At 50.4% G+C, this 27,483-nt stretch overlaps 1 protein-coding gene across 1 annotated transcript; it reads left to right on the top strand.

Annotated features, from left to right (window-relative positions):
* The first annotated feature begins 1,232 nt into the window (after positions 1–1,232).
* Positions 1,233–12,640, top strand: MAG (myelin associated glycoprotein). The gene is made up of 9 exons (XM_047079196.1): positions 1,233–1,281; positions 1,446–1,814; positions 3,276–3,572; positions 3,704–3,961; positions 5,081–5,341; positions 9,560–9,847; positions 10,185–10,281; positions 11,089–11,188; positions 12,129–12,640. Exons 1-9 carry the CDS (start codon positions 1,236–1,238, stop codon positions 12,291–12,293), a joined length of 1,881 nt encoding a protein of 626 aa, XP_046935152.1. The 5' UTR covers positions 1,233–1,235; the 3' UTR covers positions 12,294–12,640.
* Positions 12,641–27,483: the final 14,843 nt, after the last annotated feature.

Genomic DNA, 27,483 nt, shown 5'->3' with positions numbered 1-27,483 from the left:
TGCATGTGTCTGACTGTGCATGCGTCTGTGTCCGTGGGAAGAAGGGCGGCGGAGGCCAGGAAAGGCAGCCACTTGGAAACCTTGGCTTGGACCCTGAGGCAACCCACAGAGCCGCCGGGTGCCAGGGACTCACTGACTCCCAACCCCTGGTCCCGCCTGGTCCCGCTCAGAGCCCAGCCAGGAGTGCCGGACTCTTCTCCCATCCCACCTACCCGAGAAGCCCCCCGGGATGAGGCACCCTCACCCTGAGCGAACAGGGCTCTTTTGTAACCGGTCCTGGCCTCTGTTGAGGGTGGGGGACACCAGGGGCCGTCTGTGGGGTGGGAGAGGGCGGCAGGAATTCCCGCGGCATGCCGGGAATGCTGATGCCGTGAAACCCAGTCATTGATGGGCCAGGTCCCTGCCTGCCACCCCCAGGCCTCAGCCGTGGGACATCTGCTCCCTCACCCTACTCACCACCCTGCCTGCCTCCCCCCCCACCCCAATGCTCTGCCGCTCCCCCTTTCCTCCCCAGAGTTCTTTGCCATCACAGCTTGGGGTGGGCCGTGGCCACAGAGTAGCTGCCGGGCCGTGTGGGAGGGTCCCAAGCATCCACAGGCCGCAGAGCCCACACGGGCAGCCTTACGGCGGGTCGCCACTCAGAGCGGACCCTGAAAGAGGGCGGCAGGGGGACACTTGTCTGACTCTCGTTCCAGGTTGGCTGGCTGACCGCTTCAAGTGAGACCCGAAGACATTCCCAACTCAGGGAGACGGAGGTGAGGGGCGGGGTTCCAACTTCTCTTTCCCCCTGGCTTCCCCCGCTTCCCGCTGCTGGCCCAGCCCTGGCTCTGTCCTTACTTTCTCGAGGAGCCCAGGGGCATGAGGACAAGGAGGCTAATTATCAGGGCGGTTCGGTGGTGAAGTCTGCAGACCCAGAGCTAGGCAGACAGGGCTTGAATCCTAACTCTGCCACTTGCGGGCTGTGTGGCCTTGGGCAGGTTACTTAACCTCTCTGGACCTCAGCTATAAAGTGTGGGTTATAATTGCACCTACCTCAAAGAGATCACATGAATTAATATCACGGAGTAAAGCGCTGAAGCCTCGTACGCGGTCAATGCCATAGAAATGTTTGCAACTACAGACCATAATAATACCAGCAGCAGCTAACATCTGAACAGGCCCCTTCCTGAAGCCTTAATAGAAGCAACCCTCTCCACCACCTCCCCTTTCCAGCTGTTGCTCGCTTGCTGTACAAAATGATATTCCTCACGACACTGCCTCTGTTTTGGATCATGATTTCAGGTACGAGGTAGGGGTGCTGGGGGTCCTGGGGCCCTGAGCAGGCTGGGGTTGTCTCTGTGGGCCCCTGGAGCCCTCGGGGCGGTGGAAGGCGATGGGAGTGGGGGCGGGGGCGGGATGTCAGGGAGGACGTGTCCCTCCGCCTCAGTGGTCCCGCTTGCCTGCAGCCTCCCGAGGGGGTCACTGGGGTGCCTGGATGCCCTCGTCCATCTCTGCCTTCGAGGGCACGTGCGTCTCCATCCCCTGCCGCTTCGACTTCCCCGACGAGCTGCGGCCGGCGGTCGTGCACGGCGTCTGGTACTTCAACAGCCCCTACCCGAAAAACTACCCCCCCGTGGTCTTCAAGTCTCGAACCCAAGTCGTGCACGAGAGCTTCCAGGGCCGCAGCCGCCTCCTGGGGGACCTGGGCATGCGCAACTGCACCCTGCTGCTCAGCAGCCTCAGCCCGGAGCTGGGCGGCAAGTACTACTTCCGCGGGGACCTCGGGGGCTACAACCAGTACACCTTCTCTGAGCACAGTGTTCTGGACATCATCAGTGAGTCCCCAGAGGGTGCGCGGGTGCTGCGGGCTGGGGCGGTGCACAAAGTCTTCCCCGGGACCTCTCCAGGGAGGTCTGGGCTGCCAGGTCCAGGGACTTCTCGGTCTGGCTGGGGGGAGGGGTGCAAACCCCAACGCCCACACGGACCAGGCGGACGACAGCAGACTAAGACCCCGGATAGTCTTATTGCCCTCAGAGGAATATGAGCGCTCTTCCTCTTCTAGAAACAACTCGGAGAAAAGCAGCGGGGCCCAGGGGTTTGGGGTGAGGCCTCTGGATGGATCCCTGTGTCAGCTGGGTGACTGGGGGCAAATTACTTAACTTCTCTGGGCTGTGCTTTCCTCTTCTGTAAGACGGGGATGGGAACAGCCCTTAGAGCTCAACGAGTGAAGAGTTACCAGTGCTCAGAGCAGCGCCTGGCACAGGGGACCCTGCTCTGGGTAGCTGGTGATCCGGGAGAATGCACAGATACCGCTCCCAGACGATCTGAATTTTTAAGAGAAACCAGAACTGTGTGTTTTTTCCGTGTAATCTCCCAATTCCTAAACATTGGCTGCTGATTCAGATTTTTTTTTTTTAATCCTAAATTTAGGCCAAATAAAATGCAGTTCTGGGCCAGATTTGGCAATCAGAGTAGGGCACGCTGCCTAATGTCTGAGAGGCCCTGTAGCATGGAGCCCTTAGATTCGGATTTCCCATCAGCACGGAGCTAAATGAGCCAGATCACAGCCGTGATGCAGAAAGAGACCCCACTGGCACAGCCAGGCACGGACACACACACGGAAAATAAACCAAAGAAAACACGGGAAAGGAGAGAAGGGTTTTTTTTTTTTTTTATGTTTATTGTTTATTTTTGAGAGAGAGACAGAGTGTGAGTGGGAGAGGGTCAGAGAGAGGGAGACAGAATCCCAAGCAGGCTCCGGGCTCTGAGCTGTCAACACAGAGCCCGACGCAGGGCTGGAACCCACGAACTGTGAGATCGTGACCTGAGCTGAAGTCAGATGCTTAACGGACTGAGCCACCCAGAGAGAAGTTTCTTAGGGGATATAATGTCATAGCCAGAGCACAGATTATGAAGCCAGAGTGACAGGGTTTGAAGTTCAGTTTTACTCCACCCTAGCTGTGGTCTCAGTAGAATTCCTCATCTCAAAAATGAGCAAACTAATATTACCCACTTAACTAGCATGGGTGGGAGGACTGGCAAGTCAAACTGGTGTCATGTACTCAGGGCATTATAGCATTATTTTCATTATTGCACACCTGTGGTTGATTGTGGAGGACCTCTGGGTGACAGGTAACCGGGAGGAGAGAGGGTCGTAGGGAATTCTGTCTCCAAGGATGGGGAAGCAACCAGGTACCGAGAATGAAGTAGGACAAGGTAGAGGTGGCCCGTGGCCCGATGCTGCTTCCTCAGCCCTCCCTCCTCCCCCGGCCCCCACCACCCCTGTCTCAATCTAGACACCCCCAACATCGTGGTCCCCCCGGAGGTGGTGGCAGGCACGGAAGTCGAGGTCAGCTGCATGGTGCCTGACAACTGCCCAGAGCTGCGCCCGGAGCTGAGCTGGCTGGGCCACGAAGGGCTGGGGGAGCCCACCGTGCTGGGTCGGCTGCGCGAGGACGAGGGCACGTGGGTGCAGGTGTCGCTGCTACACTTCGTGCCCACTAGGGAGGCCAATGGCCACCGGCTGGGCTGCCAGGCCTCCTTCCCCAACACCACTCTGCAGTTCGAGGGCTACGCCAGCCTGGACGTCAAGTGTGAGCCTGGGGGCGGGGCTGGGGCGGGGGTGGGGTGGGGGGGTGGGGGGGGGTAGGGGGGCGGTGGTCAGGGCCGGGGGCAGGGTCTGCGTCCCCAGCCCCCTGACCCCACACTGTGTCCCCGGCCTCAGACCCCCCGGTGATCGTGGAGATGAATGCCTCCGTGGAGGCCATCGAGGGCTCGCATGTCAGCCTGCTCTGTGGGGCTGACAGCAACCCGCTGCCGCTGCTGACCTGGATGCGGGACGGCACGGTGCTCCGGGAGGCCGTGGCCGAGAGCCTGTTCCTGGATCTGGAAGAGGTGACCCCCGCGGAGGACGGCGTCTACGCCTGCCTGGCAGAGAACGCCTATGGCCAGGAGAACCGCACCGTGGGGCTCAGCGTCATGTGTGAGTCTCCTGCACGCGCCAGCACCGGCCCCGGGGGCAGAGAGGTTAGGGGAAACCGGCCTCACGCAGGGCCGCTGGAGTCGGGCCGGGCCCGGCCCCCTCCAGGCCATGAACAAGGTGGAGGTGGAGATGGAGAGGAGGGCGTCAGGTCGAGGCTTCCCGCCTGCTTCCCAAAGTGTCTGGCGAACACCTACTGTGACCACTCTCATCCCTGGGACAAGGTGGGGGGCAGATGGAGCCCCGCCCCCCGGGGAAGCCTGTTAAACTCAGCTTCCTGCCCACAGCCTTGGCTGCTCTGGGAGTAGATCTTGGCCCTGGAAATCTGCATTTCAAGATGAGCCCCGTTGCAGTTCTAGTGGGAGGGATGAGGGGACCCCGGACCTCACCCAGCCCCTTGCCTACACGGTGTGTATTGTGGAGTCGATGGGGAGGGGCTGGTCAGATGAGGTTCTTTGTTAGGAACCAAGGAGAGGTCATTCATTCATTCACAAATATTTATTGAGGCAAAATGCCCAGGGCTGTGGATAATAATAATGACAGCTACAGCCAAGATTTACTCAGAGTGCTTTACACAAATACTCTGCCCCCAGGCATCCCCACGGCTGGCTCTGACCCACCTCTTCTAGACCCAGGGAGGCCCTCCCTCACCATCCCAGTTAAAACTGTAACTCCCTGATTTCCCATTACATTAATTTTTCTCCAAAGCAGTTATCCCCATCTTGCCTCCTATATGTTTATTTACTTATATAGGGTCTACTCACGTGGTTGGAAATCTTCATTTTCCCTTGTTCAGGTTACAGGAGTGCCTGCCACTTAGGTTCCCAGTGGCTCCTGTGAGCTTGGGACTCTGATTAAGCTCCTTTTCCAGAGGCTTGGAGACGTTAGGACATGGGTCCACTCACAGCTGGGAAGGGGCAGAGAGCTGAGGTTCAAACACAAGTACTCTGGTTGCAGAGCCCGTGTTGACGTAAGCAGGATAAACCAGGACAGGGGTCACCCGAGCCACCCCGAGCTGGTGCGCTCAGGTCAGGGTGGATGGGGTCACGTTGGGGCTGGGAGTTGGCTGGCAGAAGAGGCACCCTTGGCTTCTGACCATCGGCCCCCTGTCCTGCCCCCCAGATGCACCCCGGAAGCCGATGGTGAACGGGACAATGGTGGCCGTGGAGGGGGAGACGGTCTCCATCTTGTGCTCCACACAGAGCAACCCGGATCCTATTCTCACCATCTTCAAGGAGAAGCAGATTCTGGCCACGGTCATCTACGAGAGCGAGCTGCAGCTGGAACTACCTGCCGTCACGCCTGAGGATGACGGAGAGTACTGGTGTGTGGCTGAGAACCAGTACGGCCAGAGGGCCACCACCTTCAACCTATCCGTGGAGTGTGAGTACCCGTCCCCCCCTTCCTCTGCTGACTTGATCTTGACTTCCGGCTGGACTTGACCTCCTTCACCTTCCCTACCTTGGTGGATGGTTCGGTGGGGGTACCTGGATTACTGGAAAGCATCCGTGCCTCCCAACCCGGGGTCAGCTTTGCACCAGCAGGTGAGAATGGGGAAGGTAGGGAAGCCGAATCCACAGCAAGAAATTAAAAGTCCCCCCTGAGAGTACTGTGTTCTCACATCCTGGGGCGTGCTTGTCACCAAAGAGATTTCTGGATCGTGTGGCCTTTTGCGTTCAACAGTAATCACGACCTCTGACCCCTGTGTTGCATTGCTGGGTACCAGGCGTTGCTGGAAGCTCTGTTCAGGGGTCCGCTCGTTTCATCCACATGACATTCCCATGAGGGAGGTTCTAGTCCTGTCTCCAGTTTCCCGAGAAGCAAACTGAAGCCCAGAGAGGTTATGCCACTTCCCCAAAGTCACACAGCCAGAAAACGGTTCAAATCCAGGCAGGCTGGCTCCACTTTTCCGTACTGCCACAGTTGACTTCATCCTCTGTTATTACATCAGAATACATTGATCAGACAGTTGTGCTGTGCAAAGGGCAGTGTGGCTCTGTGGGATGTGGGGGAGGGGACCAAGAGGGCACCAAGCTTTATTATCAGATACAGTGTAGCCAGAGAGGTGGGGTGGATGCACATAGAAAGCTAACTGTCTTCGAAATGGAACTCCTCATTCCACTGGCAAGCAGCACCTCTCCCGACATCACCCCCAACAGCCCCACCCCCACCCTGGCACGGGGCCGCCGTTCAGGGCCGCGGCTCCCAAGTCAACGTTTCCGCTCCCTCTCCTGCCGCGACTACCTCTGGAGTGTCATCTCCATATTTCCATCTGCTTCGTTTTTAGCTCCGGCCTGGCCCTCCGACACTAGTCTCCAGACTTTTCCGCTCCTGGCCTCCGTGACTCCCCCTACCGTGGTCCCCACCACACAGGTTTGCCGGAAGGCACTGAGCACAATCCATACTCAATACGGTGTATGTGGCGATAATCAGTACGTGGTAGATACAGATTATTTCTGGAGGGCCACCTTCTGTGGCAGAGGGGTGGCCACACAGGCTCGGCTGGCCTTTCACCTCTGCGCACATTCTCTGCCCGCAGCGTCCGGGGTGATCGCGCGTTGTGGGGTCCTCTGCTTTCCCCATGCTTGCCCTCCTGGGCCCAGCTTCCTCCTGCTGCTACGCCCCCTTTCCCTGTCACACCCCAAGCCAGCGGATCTTAGGTTTTAGAGGCGGAGAGCCCCAGAGAATCTGATGGAAGCCGCGGAACGTGCACACCGCCCCATCTCACAGACGTTTGTAGTCACAGACCCCTGTGCAGTAAGAGTGGCCAGCGGTCATGAACGGTCTGCTCTGGGCAGGATTCTAACTTCCGCGGTGTTACTTTGCTGAGCCTTTGTGGCCACCCTGTGAAGCACGTATGTGCTATCATCATCTCCTCTTTGAGCGAGGAGAAAACCAAGGTCAGAATCCCCCAAGACCATGCAGCTAGGAAGGTTGTGTAGAGCCAGGATCCTTCTGGACTCTCGTCTGCCTCTGCTCTCAAACCCGTGGCGGCTTCGCGTCCCCACAGCCCTGGGGACCCAAGGACTTGCTTAATCTGGCTCGTTCTGATAACAAACACATTGGGAGTGGGAGGCCTTCAATCTGCTGGAGTTGAGAAGCAGCTGTGCCCCCCCCCACCTGCCCCCACCACACCTGCTGAGCCCTTTAGGCTTCCCCGAGGCCCCTTTCTGTTCCCGAAGGCTTTGTCCTGTAGCACCAGGGGTTTCGTGCTCACTGACAACGGCGGGTGCTCCTAGTGAGGGGTTTCCTGGGGTTTCCCGCTGGCCTGCTGATCCCAGGGCCACGCAGGCGGTGCTCGCCTCCCCTGAGTGTTTGTGGGCGGGGACCAGTCTGAGCCGTCGGCACACGTTGACCTATTTTGGTGTCACAACAACACGTGATGGTGAGGGACTGTTCCTCACCCCGGTTTAACAGAAGGAGACTGAAGTGTGAGCTGGTCGGCATCCCAGCTCTGTCCCCACCTTGCTGCATGGTCCCGGCCAAGGGACTCCACCTTTGCTGCGCCCCTCCGCTGAAAACTGGGTATGAGGGCAGTAGCTGAGCCCAGAGAAGGTTGTGAAGACTGTGGAGGTTAGTGAGCCCCCCACAGTGCCTCGCCTGACGTGTCCTATGTGCTCCGGAAGGCCGAGGCATCACTTCCGGCTAATCTCTCCCTCGGACTCCGGGCTGGATGCCTGCCCGGCCTTTCCTGCCGCCGAGGCTATGCTCATACGCTCCCTCTGCCGGGATGGTTCTGTTGATCTCCTCCTAAATTCTCGGGAGCATCGCGCTTGTGAGCCCGCCTTCAGAGTTCACGTAGCTCCTTTCGAGTAAGGACCAATACTCCTGTTTGCACAGATGAAAACTCCATCCTGGAGACCCAGGGAGGCTGAATGGCCTGATCGGGGCAGAGCTGGGCTTCCAGCTGGGCTTCCAGAACTCCCCGCTCTTCGTGGAACTTGGGGTCTGCGTAAGGTCAGTCAGGGTTTCCTAGGCGTCCCGGGCTGCCCGCAAAGCTGCGGCGACACTGAGCACGTATGGGCAGAGTGGCGGGAGGTTGGCGTAGAGCACAGCGGCGCAGTCGTGCATGAAAAGTTTTTTTAAAAAATGTGATAGTTTAGGTTTGTCATTGTTAATGTATCCTGTGGTGTATTAACTCGTTAACACTACGGCAAGCACAGTGCCTGTCTGCCTGGGCAAAATTTGGGCCATACGTGTTTAATTTACTAGATTTAGATGCATGAACGCATTGAGGTTCCAGCTGGAATCATCTCTAGTTTGAATCCGGTCACGTGACACCTGGTCCATCACTGTGACTTGCTTTTTTTTTTTTTTTTTTTTCTGGAAATTGAAAATAAGTGGGGGAAATGATGGCCTGAGAGTCTTTTGCCCACGTGTAAGTGGGTTTTGGTCGGGACTGAGACCCAGAGCTCAGTCTAGAGTGAGCGGACTCTGGTGCTGGATTCTTCAGGAGGGAAAAAGAACTTGGCAACATTCAGGGGCGCCTGGGTGGCTCAGTCAGTTAAGCATCCAACTTCGGCTCAGGTCATGGTCTCACGGTTTGTGAGTTCAAGCCCCGTGTCGGGCTCTGGGCTGTCAATGCAGAGCCTGCTTCAGATCCTCTGTCTCCGTCTCTCTACTCCTCCTCCAGCCTCTCTCTCTCCCTCTCTCTCTCTGTCTCTCAAAAATAAATAAACATAAAAAAATAAAATAAAAAGCAACATTCAAGTTAACTAACTTGGATTTAAATTTTAAAAAAGCAACATTTGAGATCCTATTATAAGATCATATTTTGGAAAATGAAAGAAACAACAACAAAAAAACCGGAGCAGTCCCAGTTTTGTAATACAAATGGCAGCAAAGGGAGGCTCAACACAATGATCTTGGGGGGAGGATGGGGGCCGGTGCCAGTGGCAGTGGGGGGCCCCCAAGGGAGGGACGGTCAGGATGCAAGGGGGTTCTAGCGATCAGCAGGGGCATCTATAGTTCCTGCCAGTGTTCACAGAGCTCGGCTGCGTGAAAGGCGCAGTCTAAGTGTGGGGACAGAGTGGAGGCCGAGCGAGAGCCTGTCCTGATGGAAGTAAGAGACCAGCCAAATTGATCATCTAACGTGGGTAGGGGTAAGTGCCGGGGAGCAGACCCAAACTTGCCGGCAGTGCATAGTCAGGGAAGCAAGGTGCGGTTTCCGTGAGTGGTAGGAGAGAGAGGCGTCATCTGAGCAGAGCAGGGGACTGAGTTCAGCCGATGTCAGGGAAGTGTTCCAGGCTGAGGGGGAAACGCAAAGACCCTGAGGTGGGAAAAAGCTCCATGAACTTTAAAAAACAGCGAGGAGGCCGGTGCGACTGGGAAGGAGCCATGGCGAGAGAAGATTAGTGCGGCTGGGTCCTGCGGGGGCCTTGCAAGACCAGGAAATGAATTTGGATGTCACTGTAAGTGACATGGGGGAGGGGGGTTCATCACGATCTCATTTGTGTTTTGCAAGGTGAACGAAGAGAGGGTGCAAGAGATTCTGCAAAGGGGGAAATACAGCTCATCTCTGACGCGGCCGCAGCTATCCTTGGCCCTCAGCCTCTGGGGGGCCTCTGGTCCCCTGAGTCCTGGTCTTTCTTGCCCCCGCAGTCGCCCCTGTGATCCTGCTGGAGTCCCACTGTGCAGCGGCCCGGGACACAGTGCAGTGCCTGTGCGTGGTGAAATCCAACCCCGAGCCGTCCGTGGCCTTCGAGCTGCCCTCACGCAACGTGACCGTGAACGAGACCGAGCGAGAGTTCGTGTACTCGGAGCGCAGCGGCCTCCTGCTCACCAGCATCCTCACGCTGCGGGGACAGGCCCAGGCCCCGCCCCGGGTCATCTGCACCTCCCGTAACCTCTACGGCACCAAGAGCCTGGAGCTGCCCTTCCAGGGAGCCCGTGAGTGGTGCGGGCCGGGGCCGGGAGCCACGGGGGTGGAGGGGGCTCCGCTTGGATCCACACCGCCCTCCCCAAGGCCGACCGAGCACGCGGCTTGATCAGGTGGTAAGGGTGCCCTTCCCGGGTGATGCGGAGGGGCTGTCCTGAGTCTGCCTGTGCTCTCCTGGGTCCGCTCCTGGGCCCTCCGGCAGCTAAGCCCTCCAGGCCAGTCAGGGCGAGGACACCCCAGCTGTGTAAATATTTTCACTATCACCTCTGCCCCAGCCTGGCTCCTCAGAACCCGGGTGTCCTCACTACCACCAGCAACCCTGAGGGGGCCTGGGTCTTCTGTCCTCAGACCGCCTGATGTGGGCCAAGATCGGCCCCGTGGGAGCCGTGGTCGCCTTTGCCATCCTAATTGCCATCGTCTGCTACATCACCCAGACGCGGAGAAAGTGAGTGGCCTGCCGGGGCTCATCTGGGTGTGGGGAGTCTTCCCGGACTAGGGAGGCGGGGAGGTCAGTTAGAGGCTGCGGCAGGGGGGGGGGGGGTGGGCGAGGGAGGCCTCCCTGTCTGTGTGTGGGAGGTCAGTTCTGCTCTGAGAATGTTCCGAAGGATGGAGGAGAGAGGCTCCCGCCAACACGGGACACCGCCATTCAGGGCATTCAGGGCGCGCCGGTGCCTGGGAGGGCACTTTCCCCTGATGCGTCCCTGTCCCCTGCGTTCTCTGCTATGGGCCTCCTGCCCTCTAGGAGCCCTCCTCCTGAGCAGGCCGCAGCCTGATGGGGGAATGCCAGCTACCCCTGGCTCGCAACCATGGGGTCGGCCCCAGGTGGTTCCAGGGCCCTGGTGATCCCACACCTCATTTCTGGCAACAGAAACACTCCCGGCCCCAAACCACGCCCCCTGCCACAACGGTGCTGTTTCTCTGCCTTGTGGCACACGCACGTCAGCTCCCCTGAGAGCGGGCTAATCTTTCTGCACCACATCCTGGCAGCAAGAGGGTGTGACGGGGCCAGGGAAGAACCCCTAGAAGCCAGACCGGGGTCCTGAAAAGTGGCAGGGACCAGGTGGAGGGATGGGCAGTGGGGGACAGGAAGAGGCTGGTCATTCTGAAGAGGCCGTCTGCCCCGTCTTAGAGAGAAGGCTGGAAACCACTCTGGGGTCCCTTGAGTGAAACTCCTAAGGTGGATGGGGTGCAGAAATGGAAGGGAGAGGGAGGCCTGGGACTCCCCCTGGGGCTGACATGTCCTGCTCTGCAGAAAGAACGTGACAGAGAGCCCCAGCTTCTCGGCGGGGGACAACCCCCCGGTCCTGTTCAGCAGCGACTTCCGCATCTCTGGGGCGCCAGAGAAGTACGAGGTGAGGGCCTGTGGCTCCAGCTTAGCTGGAGTACCTGGGTGCCAGGGACACGGAGGGTCTGGGAGAGCCTGGGGGGCCAAGGGGCAGCAGGGAGGCTGGCCCCTCAGAAGGGGCAGGGAGGAAGTGCGGAGGGCTGGCTGCACCTGGGCTGGGCAGGGCGCTCGGGCTGAGGCCGTGAAGGGGGCCGAGGGGCTCCGCTGAGGGCAGCCCCCATCCTCCCCACCCGGGTCTGTGACTGCATTTCCTTCTCCAATAGTCCAGAGAGGTCTCTACCCTGGAATGAGCGCCCCAGGAGGTAGGTTCCGGGGGCCTCAGTGTGCCTGCCTCTGGGCCCTTGTCGGGCCGTGGGGTTGGCGTGCATGTGTGTGCGTTCTCGTCAGGCATCCAGGACGGCTCCTGGTCAAGTCCGGCCCTGCCCGGCACTCCTGGCCTTGTCTATTCTGTCCTGTTGCTGCTCCCTTCTGTCTGTGGCCGCTGTCCCGTGTCTGTGTCCAACGGGTGGGGGCGGGGATGGGGCACATGACCGGGAAGCCGAAGTCACACCTGCAGGATCTCGCAGACTGCGGAGGGGAGCCTCACCAGACCCAAACATAGGGAAGGACGCACTGAGCCAGGCATTTGCAAATATTTGGAAAGGTGGGATCCCGACCAGGTGGCTTTAATCTGGGAAGATGCTATGGGTTGACTTGCATGCCCCTCAAATCCCTACGTTGAAGAGGGCTTCCCGGAGACAATGAATTTGTAGGTGACTTTCGGGCTCAGCAAGGAGGAGGTGGTTGTGCGTCGGGGCACCCGTGGGGGCAAAGGCCCCAGGGTGGGACGAGAAAGCAGGTTCACGTGGGGCTTTGGGACTCAACTCTGGGGCCGTGCAGGCGCAAGTAACCGCAGCCTCTGGAAAAGGTGGAACGAGGGCCTCCTAACAGGCTGGTTCTGTTCCTAGAGCGAGAGGCGACTGGGATCTGAGAGGAGGCTGCTGGGCCTTCGGGGGGAACCCCCAGAGCTGGACCTGAGCTATTCTCACTCGGACCTGGGAAAACGGCCCACCAAGGACAGCTACACCCTGACGGAGGAGCTGGCCGAGTATGCTGAAATCCGTGTCAAGTGAGGGGGTGGGGGCAGCCCGTGTGGCCACCCCTCCCTCGGGATCCTCACCGGCCCCTACTGGCTATGGGCTCCCTTGCTCCCCAGAGCGGTGAGGGCTGGGGCAGGAAAGGGATGGGGCAGGTGACGGTGAGGTCCTGGGGGCCCGGCCTCCCCTCCTTCCCAGCTGCCCCCACCCTGCCAGCACCCACCCCGCACTGTGGCTCCTCTCTAACCTCCTTTAACCTCATCTGTCCAGAGGGGAGCTCCGTCTGTCTGTCCGTGTTATTTATTGCTGCCCCTTGCCTGGTCTCCTGCCCCCACACCCGGCCCCAGGGCCTGTACAGAGGGACATGAAATAAATGCCCTGAATCCAAATACCTATCTAGATACTGATGACTCTTTTAAAAATTTCTTTTTAAACTTTATTTATTTTGAGAGAGAGAGACATTGTGAGTGGGGGAGGGGTAGGGGGGGGGAGAGAGAGAATCCCAAGCAGGCACTGCACTGTCAGCACAGAGCCCCACACGGGGCTCGAACTCACAGAACTGCGATATGGTGCCCTGAACAGAAACCAAGATCTGGACACTTAACCGACTGAGCCACCCGGGCGCCCGATCCTGATGATTTCTGATCCATTCCTAGGCGAACCTACCATCGCCCTCCTTGCCCTCTGCAAGGCCCCGTGTGGCGACGTGGGCCCAGGAATTCTAGCCCTGAGCCCAGGCCAACTGCCCTGAAGCCGCTCCCACTCGGGGCTGGCAGCTGTGAGCTGAGTCTGGCCCCTTCACTCACTCCCATTCCCTCCTGTGCCCTGCTGGGCGGGGTGACCGCAGGTCTTACCGTCTCATAAGCCTGTGTTGGTTTGACTGCCTTCCCCCCACGTTCGTGCCACAGTCTGTAGCTTCAGCCTCTCCCACCTCACTCATTTGGTTCAAGAAACATTAATTAGGCACCACCTGTGTACCAAGCCCTGTCAAGAAGCTCAGGCTATCGTGGGAAGGGATAGGACAACCCTGTGAAGGTAAGAACGCTGCGGCTCCGAGAAGCCAGGTGATTTCCCCAGGGTCCCAGGGCTAGGAAATGGAGTGGCCGGGCCCTGGACTCAGTTCTTCGTTTTCCATAACCCCTGTTGGGAACGTGAAGAGGTTAATCAATCTCCACTTACCTTCCCTAACAAGTAGGACAGTGGCTCTCACAATGGTCCCTGTACCAGCGGCATAAGCGTCCCCTGGGAACCTGTCAGAAAGGCACATTCTCAAGGCCCCTTGTCAGTCTGCAGGAACTAAAAGCTCGGGGGTGGGGGGGCGGCAGTCTGTGTTTTGACGAGTCCTCCGGGTGATTCTGAGGCATCGATGTTTGGGAACCTAGGGGAGCCGAGGCACAAAGGTTAAATCACGTCCTTGAGGTCCCCCAGCTGGTGACTGCACAGCCCCAACCTGAGCCCAGAGCCGGGCTCCCGCCTCTGTGCGCTCCGCCATCTTGAAGCAACGGGGGCTCACGGGACGGAAAGTGCTGAGGCAGCGGGGAGGACAGGGCCGCAATTGGGCCGCGGGCCCTGGGCCGGGCTGGGGCGGACCCTGCTCTTTGAAGAAGGCAGAGGATACCACAGAGGCCAAAGTCAAGGCTGAGAGGCGGGACTAACCAAACCGTGTCGGGAGGGAAAGTGATGAGGCCGCCTCCGGCTAGGATGGCGAGTCCACTTGCAGGAGCCAGAAGGGGCTGTGGGTGGTCGCGGGGCTGTGAGCAGTGGGGAGGGGACCGACCCCAGGCCTAGCCCGAGCCCCTTCCTCCCGGAGCCCTCTTGGTCCGGTAGAGAGAAGGACGTTGAACAAAGGACCTCACACGTGATGCCCGACTGCCACCGATGACGCCTGCTCCCAAGGGAAGAGCAAGGGGGGCTTTTAGAGCCGGGACGGAAGTGTGCCTCGGGGTCTCAGGGGTCGGGGGAAGCGTCCCGATGACAGGAAAGTCTCACGGGAACACGGCGTGTGAAGGCCCCCCAAGCGGGAACATATTTGGCAAGATCCCGGGAGCCGAGAGGAAGGACGGAGAGTGGCGGAGGATGAGACAGAGAATCGTGGGGACTTCACAGGAGCCACGGGGGAAGTTCCGAGCAGATCTCCTGCGCAACGCAGGGACCCCACCCTGACGCACCTGTCCTCTGACGACAGACTCTGGCTCCGGCAGGTCTGGGCTGATAGGAAGGCCCCTAAGGACTTCGCCCCGAGGAGCAGAGCAGTGTCAATAATGAGGGACTCCGGTAACCCTGTGCTGCCCAAAGGGCCGCCCGAGTGCCATGCTGGAGAGCAACTTCCACATTAATCCTGATGTTTCATTCGGCATGGATCGGAACAAAAGGAAAGTGACACGCCAAACTGGTGATTGGGTTGTTTTTTTGTTTTTTGTTTTTTAACGAAAGCTTAGGGTGAGGCTATTTAAAAAATAATCAGTCAAGTGGGGGTGCCCGGGTCAATTTAAGCATCCAACTCTTTCTTGATTTTGGTTCAGGTCATGATCTCACAGTTTCGTGAGATCAAGTCCCGCATCAGGCTCTGTGCTGAGGGTGGAGCCTGCTTAAGATTCTCTCTCTCTCTCTCTCTCTCTCTCTCTCTGCTTCTCTCCCCCGCTCATGCTGCTCATTCTCTCTCTCTCTAAAATAACTTAAAACAGTCAAGTGAATTGATTTAAAGAGATGTATGAAATAAAGGACAGACAGAACAAAAGTCCTGAAGGTCATAGGCAGACCTCTAAAGTTTACGGAAAACGAAGTGATCTGATACAAAGACCGTCTCTTAGGAGGGACTAACATTCAGTGATGACACACAAGGAAGATCGGAATTCGGGATATCACACTCCACCCCTCTCCTAGACTCCCCCCAGAATTCATCTCTTCCATTGACACGTGGTTCCTGAGCACCTATTATGTGCCTACTAAGCATCTACTGAGCACCTATGCTGGGCTCCAGGGATATCACAGTGACCAAGAAGAAACTCCCTCCTACCTCATGAGGCTGACACTCTGTGGAAGAGACAGATGACAATCAGTCAAACAAGTGCTGGTTGGGGAGTGGGTGTGCTAAGAAGGAAAGTGAGCACGATTGGACAGAATGTGCTGTGTAGGGCTGCCATCTTGGAAAGAGGTCATTTGAGTAGAGAGAAGGAAGTGAGGGAGGGGATTCTGGTCATTTGTGGAGAATGTGGATCCAGGGAAAAGCCAAGATCAGGTGCAAAGGCTCAGGGTGGGAATGTACGTGTTATGTTTAGGAACCAGAAGGAAACCAGCATGCCTGGGGGGGGGGGGGTTGGTGAGCTGGAACAGTTCCCCAAGGAAGCCTGATCACAGGCCTTATAGGACGGTTAGGACTTGGTCTTTTACTCAGAGTGATCTGGGTTGTCACTGGAGGATTATACACAGAAGCATATTAAGGAGGGGCTGAGGTTTCTAAGACCCCACTGTGGGAACAATGAACCCAGCTGATGGGCAGAGGGCTCAGGAGGCCAAGAGAGAGGAAGTGGAGACAGTGAGAGGGGACAGGTCAGGACCTCTGTTGTAAAAGGAAATGACGGAGCTTGCTAGTGCTGGAGGAGAGGGAGAGAGAGGGGTTCCAGATAGCCTCTTGCTCAGCCACCGAAGACGGTGGAAGGAACAAGCTCGTGGAGAACACAAGTGTGCCCTACTCCAGCCGCATCAATAGGAAAGGCTGACGGCAGCCCTCCCTTGGGAAATTACAAGCTGAGGAAGAGTCAGAACCTATGACATGGTGACTTAGAGACATGGGGACAGAGGCACAGGATGACGTCTGGCTGGGCCAGCGTAGAGGTGAGCAGGTCTCATGTTGGCAGGGACAGCCACCGCGTGTAGGAAGGAAGACGCCCAGGCACCGGGCCAGGGTCATGACCACAGGCATCTCCTTTTCCTCTTCTCCTGCCACCTCCCAGGTTCCTCCTGGCTGAGAACAACCCATCCCTGGCAGCCCCCAGTCCTATCCTGAGGACAGTGCCTGCGGCAGGCAGCTTGTCATCCTCATCAGTGAAAGGGCTCCAGGCCAGAGCCTCCTTCCTGGGTTTTCTTCCCCACCCTCCTCGCTGTCAACTCCAGCCTGTTCCCCGGACAGAAGGAGACAACCTCAGCCTCACAGGCCTCCCGGGCAGGGCAGCAGGCAAGCAGAAGACCCACCCCCAGAGTCTGGTCTGCCTGGAGTAGCTCCCCTGGGGAATGGGAGGAAAAAAATAGTTTGGTCTCAAAGGGTCTCTCTGTCAAGCCCCAACTCCAGGTCACCCATGGAGTGTTGGTCAAGCAGAGCGAGTGACAATATCCATAATAATAACAGCTCACTTTTACAGCACATTCATTTCGTGACAGCCACTGTGTGAAGCACTATATGTGCCTGTGATTTCTCACAGCACACCCATGAGGTCAGTTCTGCCAATATCATCATCTCCCTTAGAAGGGAAACTGAGGGATGTCACAACTGATAATTGACAGCACTTGGATTTGAAACCAGGTCTGTTTACCACATGCTTGTCATAAGGCGCTCACACAGCTGAGTCCATCACACGGGTGACCTCACTAAACCTGTGAGGAAGGCGCGATCACTATCCTCATCTTATGGTCCTGGGGAGGGGGCTCCGAGGGGGCACATGGCCAGGTGGGGAGTGGTAGCCCAGGGCTCACGGTAGCACCTAGTTGCCTGGCTCCACTGCTTTCCCAGAGGGGATGTGACCCAAAGTGCTGGCCATCCACCATAAAAGGAGAGGCACATCACCCAATGTCAGTTACAGGAAGAATTGTCAATTACAAGCCCCATTGGAAGAATCATCAACAGGAAGGAATCACTGATAAATACAGAAAGTATTTAGAACACTTGGCCACCCAAAATGGAGACTATCTACCTCTTTGGAAGGAAAGTTGGAAAGAAGAGTAAAGGCACCAAAGTCATAGAGTTCTGCTTCCACCCTGGCCTTCTCCATAAGCCTTTGGTCTCCAGAAACCGAGGCACATCTGTGAGTCTACTGCCCAGTTTCCTCCTGTTACAAGACTGTGAGCGATGCCTGGAGTTAGGCCAGCAGAGGTCTCAGGCACTCCTTCTAGGTGATGATTAGGGATTTAAGTCCCCAGTGGGTCCCCTGCCAGAGACCTTTGGGACCCTGTTCCCCAGCTGGAGCCCCCATTGAGATTGCTGGGGACTTTAATTTTTATTCTGAAATAATTATAGAATCACAGGAAGTTGCAAAAATAGAACTTTTTATTTTGAAATAATTATAGATTCACAGGAAGTTGCACAGATAAAACAGAGGTCTTGTGTGCCCATATTTTACACAATTATGGTACAGTATCAAAACCAAGAGTGTGACATTAGTAGAGTGTGTGTATACAGTTCCGAGTCCTTTTATCACATGTCTAGATATATGTGGCTATCGCTGCAATCAAGATCCAGAATTACTCCCTTACCACAAGGCTTTCCCTTGTAGTCATGCCCACTTCCCTTTGCCCCTGGCAACCAGTAATCTGTTTTCCATCTCTATCATTTTGTCATTTTATTTGGTCTGTTACATAAAAGGAATCATATGGTACATGACCTGTTGAGGTTGATGTTTCCTTTTTTTCTTAGTACGATGTCCTTCAGAATCATCCAAGCTGTGTGTGTCAATACCTTGTTCTCTGCTATTACTACTCCATGGTATGGATGGATCACAATTTAAGCATTCACCTACATGACATGCTCGTTCTTGGCAGTTTTTGGCTATTACAAATAAAGCTGCCATGAACAACTGTGTTAAGGTTTTTGTGTGGACGTAAGTTTTCATTTCTTGGGGATTAACACCTAGGAATGTAATTGCTAAGTCATGTGGTGGTGCGTTTTGTTCATTTTTCCAAGAAACTCACCATCTGTTTCCCAGAGTGGCTTCACCATTTTACATTCCCACCAGCAATGTGTGAATGATCCAGTTTCACTGTATCATCACCCGCACATGGTATTGTTATTATTTTTTATTTTGACTGTTCTAATAGGTATGTAGTGATATCTTACCAGGGTCTTGATTTACATTTCACTGATGGCCAGTGATGTTGAACATCTTTTTATGCGCTTATTTGCCATCTGTGAAACGTTTCCCTTCAGTGAAACATCTCTTCATGACTTTTGCCTGTTTTCTAGTTGCCTGTTCGATCCACTTACTTAAAGTGTATACTTCAGTGGATTTATGCATATTCACAGAGGTGTGCAACCTTCACCACAATCAATTTTAAAATGTTTTATTTTAAGTAAACTCCACACCACATGTGGGGCTCAAACTCATGACCGAGATATCAAGAGTTGTATGCTCTACCAACTGAGCCAACCAGGCACCCCCAACCACAATCAATATTAGAACATATCATCAACCCCCAAATAAACCCATGTCTATTAGCAGTCACCCCCCATTTCCTCTCAGCCCTAGGCAATCATTAAATACTTTACGTCTCTATAGATTTTCCTTTTCTAGACACTCCATATAAATGGAATCATACAATATGTGGTCTTTTGTGATCAGCTTTTTTCACTTAATGTTTCCATCTTCACCCATGTGGTAGCATCTATCAGTACTTTATTTCTTTTTATTGCCAAATATTTCATTGTATGGATGTACCATATTTTCTTTATCCATTCATCACTTGATGGACACCTGGGTTGTTCCTACTTTTTGGCTCTGATGAATAATGTCACTACAAATATTTGTGTTCAAATTTCTGGACGGATATGTTTTACTCTTGGGTATACACCAAGGAGTAGAAGTGCAGAGAGCTATGGTAATTCTATGTTTAACCTGAGGAACTGTTTTGAGATTTTCCAAAGTGGCTGGACAATTTTATACTCTTACTAGAAATATATAAAAGATTCAGTTACTGCACATCCTTTCTAGCATTTGATATTGCCACTATGTTTAATTTCAGCTAAGAGATGTGTGGTAGTATTACCTCATTGTGATCTTAATTTGCATTTCTCTAAAGGTCAGTGATTGCTGACCATTTTTTATATGATTGTCTTTGGTGAAATGTCTCCTCATGTCTTTGGCCTGTTGTGAAAATTAATAGAAGGAAGCCTCACTAAAATGGAGCAGGCTAGAAACGGGAGCCATACCACTCAATGCCAATTACAGGAAGAACTGTCAATTACAGACCCCAAAAGAAGAATCATCAACAGGAAAGAATCCTCAATTACAGGGCCCAACAGGGGAAAGAAGCACATTGCATCTCCTACAAGAAATCAATCACCCCTGCAACTCAGCCAGTGAGAAACTGTCATCACCCTGGACTTGGGCTTTTCTCCAATGGACTTTCATTCCAAACAACACCTTTTAACTTCCTCCTTGTCCATAAAATAATGTTCCTTTCCTTTGTTGGACTTGCCTATACAATTGCATGTCCCAAATTGCAATTTTCTGTTATTCCTGAATAAACTAATTTTTGCTGCTAAAATAACTTCCTGGTTTATTTTTAACACCATCTTCTAATTTGATTGAGTTTTTTTTTGATTGAGTTTTTTAATGTTGAGCTTTTATATGTGTGTGTGTGTGTGTGTGTGTATGTATGTATGTGTGTATGTGTGTAATTATATACATACATATATATATTCTAGATATGTAAATATTTTCTTCTAGTCTGTAGTTGGTCTTTTCCTTGTCTTAACAAGGTCTTTCACAGAGCAAAACAAAAGCAAAAACAAACACAAATTTTTAATTTTGATGAAATCCAATTTATAGATCATGACCTGAGCTGAAATCGAGAGTCAGATACCTGGGCGGTTCAGTTGGTTAAGCGTTCAACTTTGGCACAGGTCATGATGTCATGGCTCTTGTGTTTGAGCCCCAGGTTGGGCTCTGTGCTGACAGCTCAGAGCCTGGAGCCTGCTTTGGATTCTGTGTCTCCCTCTATCAGCCCCTCCCCTGCATGCTTGCTCTCTCTCTCTCTCTCTCTCACTCAAAAATAAACATTAAATAGGGGCGCCTGGGTGGCGCAGTCGGTTAAGCGTCCGACTTCAGCCAGGTCACGATCTTGCGGTCCGGGAGTTCGAGCCCCGCGTCAGGCCCTGGGCTGATGGCTCAGAGCCTGGAGCCTGTTTCCGATTCTGTGTCTCCCTCTCTCTCTGCCCCTCCCCCGTTCATGCTCTGTCTCTCTCTGTCCCAAAAAATAAATAAATAAATAAATAAATAAAACGTTGAAAAAAAATTTTTTTAAAAAGTAAACATTAAACAAAAGAAAAGTCAGATGCTTAACCAAATGAGCCACTCAGGTGCCCCTCCATGTTACCTTCTAAAAGTGTTTTAGTTTTATGTTTCACATACAGATCTATAATCCACTTTAATTTTTGTACAAAGTGTGAAGTTTGGGTTGAGGTTCATGTTTTGCTTATGGATGTAACCAATCTCTCCACCAACATTTGTTGAAAGACTATGTTTCTTCCATTGGATTGCTTTTGCTCCTTTATAAAAAAAATTAGTTGGCCATCCTTGTTTGGGGTCATTTCCGGGTTCTTTAGTCCATTTATCTATGTATTTATTCCCCCCACCAATACCACACAGTTTTGATTACTGCACATTACTTTATAATAAGCTTTGAAATCGGGGCAGAGTGACCACCCCTTTATTCTTCTTTTTCAGAAACGTTTCCTATTCTAGTTCTCTGTCTTTCTACATAAACTTTAGAATAATCTTGTCTAGGAGCACCTGGGTGGCTCAGTCGGTTAAGTGTCCAACTCTTGATTTTGGCTCAGGTCATGATCTCACGGTTTGTGAGATCGAACCCTGCATTGGGCTCTGCACTGACAGCACGGAGCCTGCTTGGGATTCTCTCCCTCTCTCTCTGTTCCCCTACCCTGCTCATGCTTTCTCTCTCTCTCTCAAAATAAATAAACATTAGAAAAAAGAATAATTTTGTCTATAGCTACAAAAATTTTTTCTGGGATTTTGAAAGTAATTGCATTGAATCTGTTTAATCAATGTGAGGAGAATTGACATCTTTATCATGTTTAATCTTCTGATTCATGAATATAGTATTTACTTCGGTCTTCTTTTATTTTTTTCAGCAGTGTTTTGTCATTTTCAGTATACAAGTCTTATATATGTCTTGTTAGATTTATTACATCTAGTTATGTCTTTTTAAAAAGCCATTATAAATGGAATTGTATTTTACATTTCAGTTTCCACATGATTATTGTCAGTATTAAAAAAGTGAGTAAATGACTAATATTTGTGTTAATTTTGTATTCTGCAACCTTGCTGAATTTCCAGTACTGTATTCAGTAGAGTGGTGATTGTAGACACCTTAGGGTGGAAATATTCAGTCTTATAGTGTTGATAGGCCAATTTTAGTTTTTTTAAGTTAGTTGCAGATTATCAAGTGGAGGAATTTCCTGTCTATTCCTAGTTCTCAGAGAGTTTTTATTGTGAATGGGTGTGGATTTTGTTAAAATTTTCTGCAACAATTTATATGATCATGTGATTTTTCTTCTTTATCCTATTAATATAAGATTACATTGTTTGATTCTCAAATACTGAACCAGCCTTGCATCCCTCAGATAATCTCCATTTGGTCATAGTATACAGTTCTTTTTACATATTGCTGAATTCTATCTGCTAATATTCTGATAAAATTTTTTGCCTCTATATTCATGAGGAATATTGGTCTGTAGTTTTTCTTTGCATGTCTTTGTCTTTTTGTTTGTTTGTTTGTTTCGGGGTAATACTGGCTTCTCAGAATGAGCTGAGAAGTGTTCCCTCTACTGTTTTCTGAATGATATTATGTAGAATTGGTGTTACTTCTTTACACATTGGGTAGGATTCTCCAGTAAAGCCATATGTGCCTGGAGATTTCTTTTTCATGTTTTAAATTATCTCAGTAGTTATAGGGCTCTACAAATTACCTAACTGACATCTGGAGGGGTAGTTTTTACTTTTTGAGGAATTGATCCACTTAATCTAAGTTTTTTTTTTTTTCAACGTTTTTTATTTATTTTTGGGACAGAGAGAGACAGAGCATGAACGGGGGAGGGGCAGAGAGAGAGGGAGACACAGGATCGGAAACAGGCTCCAGGCTCCGAGCCATCAGCCCAGAGCCCGACGCAGGGCTCGAACTCACGGACCGCGAGATCGTGACCTGGCTGAAGTCGGACGCTTAACCGACTGCGCCACCCAGGCGCCCCTAAGTTTTGAAATTTATGTGCATAGAGTTGTTCATAGCATTCTCTTATTACCTTTTTGATGTCTGCAGGACCTGTAGTGGTATCCCATTTCATTATTTTTTTTAAGTTTATTTCTTTATTTTGAGAGAGAGAGAGAGCAAGAGAGAGAGAGAGAGCTTGTGTGAGCACTTAAGCAAGGTAGGGACACAGAGAAGAAGAGAGAATCCCAAGCAACCCAGGGCTTGATCCCACAAACCATGAGATCATGACCTGAGCCAAAATCAAGATTCAGCCACTTAACCGACTGAGCCACCCAGGTGCCCCCATGCCCCATTCATTCTTAATGTTAGCAATTTGTCGTCTCTCTCTTTTTTTGTCAGCCTTGCTAGAGATTTGTCCATTTTATTGGTCTTTTCAGTGAAACAGATATTTAATTTTCTCTATTATTTCTGTGTTTTCAGTCTCATTGATTTCTGCCTTTATGTATATTATTTCCTTCCTTATGCTTGCTTTGGGTTTATTTTTCTCTTATTTTCTAGCTTCTGGAAATGGAGACTTTTATTACTGATTTGAGACTTTTCTTCTTTTAATGTAACCCTTTAGTTCTATAAATTTACCTCCTGTGCTTAGCTGTGTACCACAAAATTTGATAAGTTTTATTTTCGTTTTCTGTCAGTTAAATGTATTTTTTATATTTCCCTTGAGATTTCCTCCTTGACACATATATTATTTAGAAGTGTGCTGTTTAGTTTCCAAGTCTTCAGAGATTTTTCTGTTATTCATTTCTAGTTTGATTCTATTATGGTTAGAGAATGTACTCTACAAGATTTCAATTATTTCAAAGTTTCTAAGTCTTGTTGTATAGCCCTAAATTTAGTTTATCTTGGTATACGTTCCATGGATTCTTGAAAAGAATGTGTATTACATCATTTGAGCGTCAACTAGATCCTGTTGGTTGATGGTGTTCTTGAGTTCTTATATATCCTTGCTGATTCTAATGTCTAGTTGCTCTATCATTTGTTGAGGGAGGGATGCTAAAGTTTCTAACTATAACTGTGGCTTTGTCTATTTCTCCTTTCATTTCTATTGGTTTTTGTTTCATGTGTTTTTTAGCTGTGTTGTTTGGTACACACACATTTAGCATTGCTATGTCTTCTTGGTGGATTGACCCTTTCCTTATAACATCCCTCCCTAGCTTTGGTCATTTTCTTTGTTCTGAAGTCTACTTTTCTTAAATTAAGATATAACTGACATACAACATTAGTTTCAAGTGTACAACATGATTTAATATTTATATATATTGTGAAATGATCACCACAATAAGTCTAGTTAACATCCATCATCACCACACACAGTTATAATTTTTTTCTTTTAAGATCTACTCTCTTAGAATTTTTCAACGTTTATTTATTTTTGGGACAGAGAGAGACAGAGCATGAACGGGGGAAGGGCAGAGAGAGAGGGAGACACAGAATCAGAAACAGGCTCCAGGCTCTGAGCCATCAGCCCAGAGCCCGACGCGGGGCTCGAACTCACGGACCGCGAGATCGTGACCTGGCTGAAGTCGGACGCTTAACCGACTGCGCCACCCAGGCGCCCCTCTCTTAGAATTTTTCAAATATAGCAGTATTATTAACTATAGTCACTATGCCGTATATTACACCCCAAGACTTATTTTATAACTGGAAGTCAGTACCTTTTGACCACCTTCACCCTTTTTGACCACCTCCCCATCCTCTGCCTCTGGCAACCACCAATCTGTTCTCTGTATCTACAAGTTCATTTTGTTTGTTTTTTAGATTCCACATATAAGGGAGTTAAGGCAGTGTTTGTCTTTCTGTTTGACTTATTTCACTTAGCATAGTGCCCTTAAGATCCATCCATGTTGTCACAAATGGCAAAATTTCCTTCTTTCTTATGGCCGAGTAATATTCCATTGTATATACACACATCACATTTTCCTTATCCATTCATTCACTGATGCACACTTAGGAGGCTTCTATGTCTTAGGTATTGTAAATAATACTGCAGTGAACTTGGAGGTGCCATATCTTTTTGAATTAGTGTTTTCATTTCCTTCAGATAAATACCCCAGCAGTGGAATTGCTCATACACAATGGTAGTTCTATTTTTAATTGTTTTGAAGAACTCTACTTTCTTTTGATTAATTTACATGATTTTATTTTCAACTTGCCTGTCTAATTACATTTGAAGTTATTTTCTTATGACAGCATATAGTTGGGTCATTTTTTTAACTCACTCTGTCAATCTCTGTCTTCATTTGTGTATTTACACCACTTACATTTAATGTAATTACTTACATGGTAAGGCCTAAGCCTGTCATTTTATTTTTATTTTATTTTTGTTCTCTCAATTTTTAATTTCTTTCTTTTTTCCTACCTTCATGTAGGTCTCTTGAACAATTTTTAAAATTCCATTTTGATTTATCTATAGTGTTTTTTAATATATCACTTTGTATAGTGTTTTAGTGGTTGATCTAAGCATTACATTATATAGAACTTATCAAAGTCTACTGGTTTCAAAATTTTACCAGCTCAAGTGAAGTATAGAAACTTTACCTCCTTTACATCCTTTTACCCTCTCCCATTTATAATTATCTTAAATATTTCTTCTACAGACACTGAGAACGGCATTACACAGTGTTATAGATTTTGCTTTGCCAGACATAATTTGGAAAACTCGAGAAGGAAAGTCCTTTGTATTTACCCATAGGTTTGCTCTTTCCATTTTCTTTCCTCCTTTCTGATGTTCCAAAATTTCTTTTAAAAAAAATTCATTTTCTTTCAAGGGCTCCCGGGTGGCTCAGTCGGTTGAGCATCCAACTTTGGCTCAGGTCATGATCTCATGGTTCATGAGTTTGAGCCCCACGTTGGTCTCTGGAACCTGCTTCAGATTCTGTGTCTCCCCATCTCTGCCTCTTCCCTGTTCGCGCTCTGTCTCTCTCTCTCAAAAAAAAAAATTTTTTTTAATGTTTAAATAATTTTCTTTCTGTTTAGAAGATTCCCTTATAGCCACTCTTCTAGGGTCTCTGTTGGTTAAAAATTCTGTTAGTTTTCCTTCATCTGAGAATGTCTTGATTTCCCCTTCATTCCTGAAGGATAGATATACATTTCTGGGTTGATAGTTCTTTTCTTTCAGTATCTAAGAGATGCTGTTTCACTTTCATAACACCTTTCTTATCACCTTATCACCTTTTTGATACAAAATCTACTGTCATTTGAATGGGTTTTCTCCCTGTAGGTAATGCATCATTTCTCTGTGGTTGCTTTCAAGATTTTTTCTTTGTCTAATTTTTATAAGTTTGACTAGTATGTGTCTTGACATGGATTCCTTTGGGTTAATCTTGTTTGGAATTCACTCAGCTTCTTGAATCTGTAGATAATATGGTTTTTGTTTGTTTTGTCAAATTAGGAACATTTCAGCCATTATTTCTTCAAATATTTTCTCAGGCTCACCCTCTTTCTCCTCTCCTGAGACTACGACATGAATGTTAGATCTTTTGTTATACTAGCCACACATGTCCTTGAGGCTCTGTTCTTCTTCTTCTTTTTTTTTTTTCTTCAGTTTGTTCTGTTTTTCAAATTGGGTAATTTCTAATGTTCCATATTCCATTCTGTTTTTGAGCTCATTCATTAGGGCTTTTAATTTCCGTTATTGTATCTTTTAGTTCTAAAATTTCCTTTTGATTCTTTATTATTTCTTTGCTGACACTCTATTTTTTTCAATAGGTTTCAAACATGTTTGTAATTGCTCACTGAAGCATTTTTATGATGGCTGTTTTAAAATCCTTGTTAGATAATTCCAACATCTGTGTCATCTTGGTGTTTGTGTCTGTTGATTATCTTTTTGCATTCAGTTTGAGAACTTCCTGGTTCTTTGTAGGCTGAGTGATTTTCAAATGAAACCAGGACATTTTGGGTATTATTTATGGGACTGGATCTTATTTAAATCAGTGTTTTAGCAAACTTCCCCTGACACTGTTCCAGTGAAATGAACAGGGGCACTGCCTCATTATTGCCAAATGGGGGTAGAAGTTCAGGTTCTCCACTCAGCCTCTCTTGACAGCTGGTGTGTGTGTGTGTGTGTGTGTGTGTGTGTGTATGTGTGTGAAGTTTTCTCATTGCTGGGCAGGGGTGAAAGATCAGGTTCCCCATTATGCATCTATTAATACCATCTTGACTAGGAGAGGGAGGGAGTACATCATTATTGCTCTCCACATGGCTTTCATGCAGATTCCACAGAAGTTGGGCTTATGATCACTGAGTGATGGTGAAAGTCCTGATTCTCCCCTAGACCTCCTCTTACACCACTCCAATGAGGAGTATGATGTCTCATCACAGGGTGGGGTTGGATGTTCAGGCTGCCCATGTGGTTTCTACTGACACTGTGGGGAGAAAGAGCCCAGAGGGGCTGGAGGGCCCAGCCCCACACTCAGCCTCCTCTGGCACCACTCAGATGTGGCATGGGGGCGTGGCCTGGTAAGGGTGAAAGTCTAGGGTCCCACTCAGCCTTTGCTGTCAGGGGTAGAAGTGAAGCAGCAGGTTTTTCTGTGACATTTCGCTGGAGTAGAGCAGTTACTGCATGAAAGATTTCTTTCTGGGCTGCCCCTTTCTTGGTTCTTTAGCTAGAAGAGCAGAGTTTTGCTGCAACTTTTTTTTTTTTTTTTTTTTGTCTGTGCTCATTGTCATTTCCAGTTGCTTGCTTCTTCAGTATTCAGTCTGGGATAGATGAAGCAAAGAGAAAACCCAGAGAATTCATGGTCATATCATTCCTCAGGTCCCAAGGTCCCTAACCAGTGTGCCTTCTCTCAATCTTTCAGTGTCTTCTTATGCTTATTTTATAATATCCAGAGTTTTTAATTGTTCTTAGCAGAAGAAATAGGGAAGAATATACCTTCCCATAACATTACTGTCTTTTGAATAAGTTGTTCCTTTTCTGTTTCTTTTTTTGTTTGTTTTTTAAATGTTTATTTATTTTGGGGAGAGAGAGGGAGACAGAATCCAAAGCAGATTCCAGGCTCTGAGCTGTCAG

Source organism: Lynx rufus, unplaced genomic scaffold (genome assembly GCF_022079265.1).
Source record: "Lynx rufus isolate CCGP_SWC_20201006 ecotype Redwood Valley unplaced genomic scaffold, mLynRuf1.p SCAF_16, whole genome shotgun sequence".
Taxonomy (NCBI): domain Eukaryota; kingdom Metazoa; phylum Chordata; class Mammalia; order Carnivora; family Felidae; genus Lynx; species Lynx rufus.
Note: the sequence above shows the minus strand (reverse complement) of the source record. Positions and strands in the feature narration are given on the sequence as shown.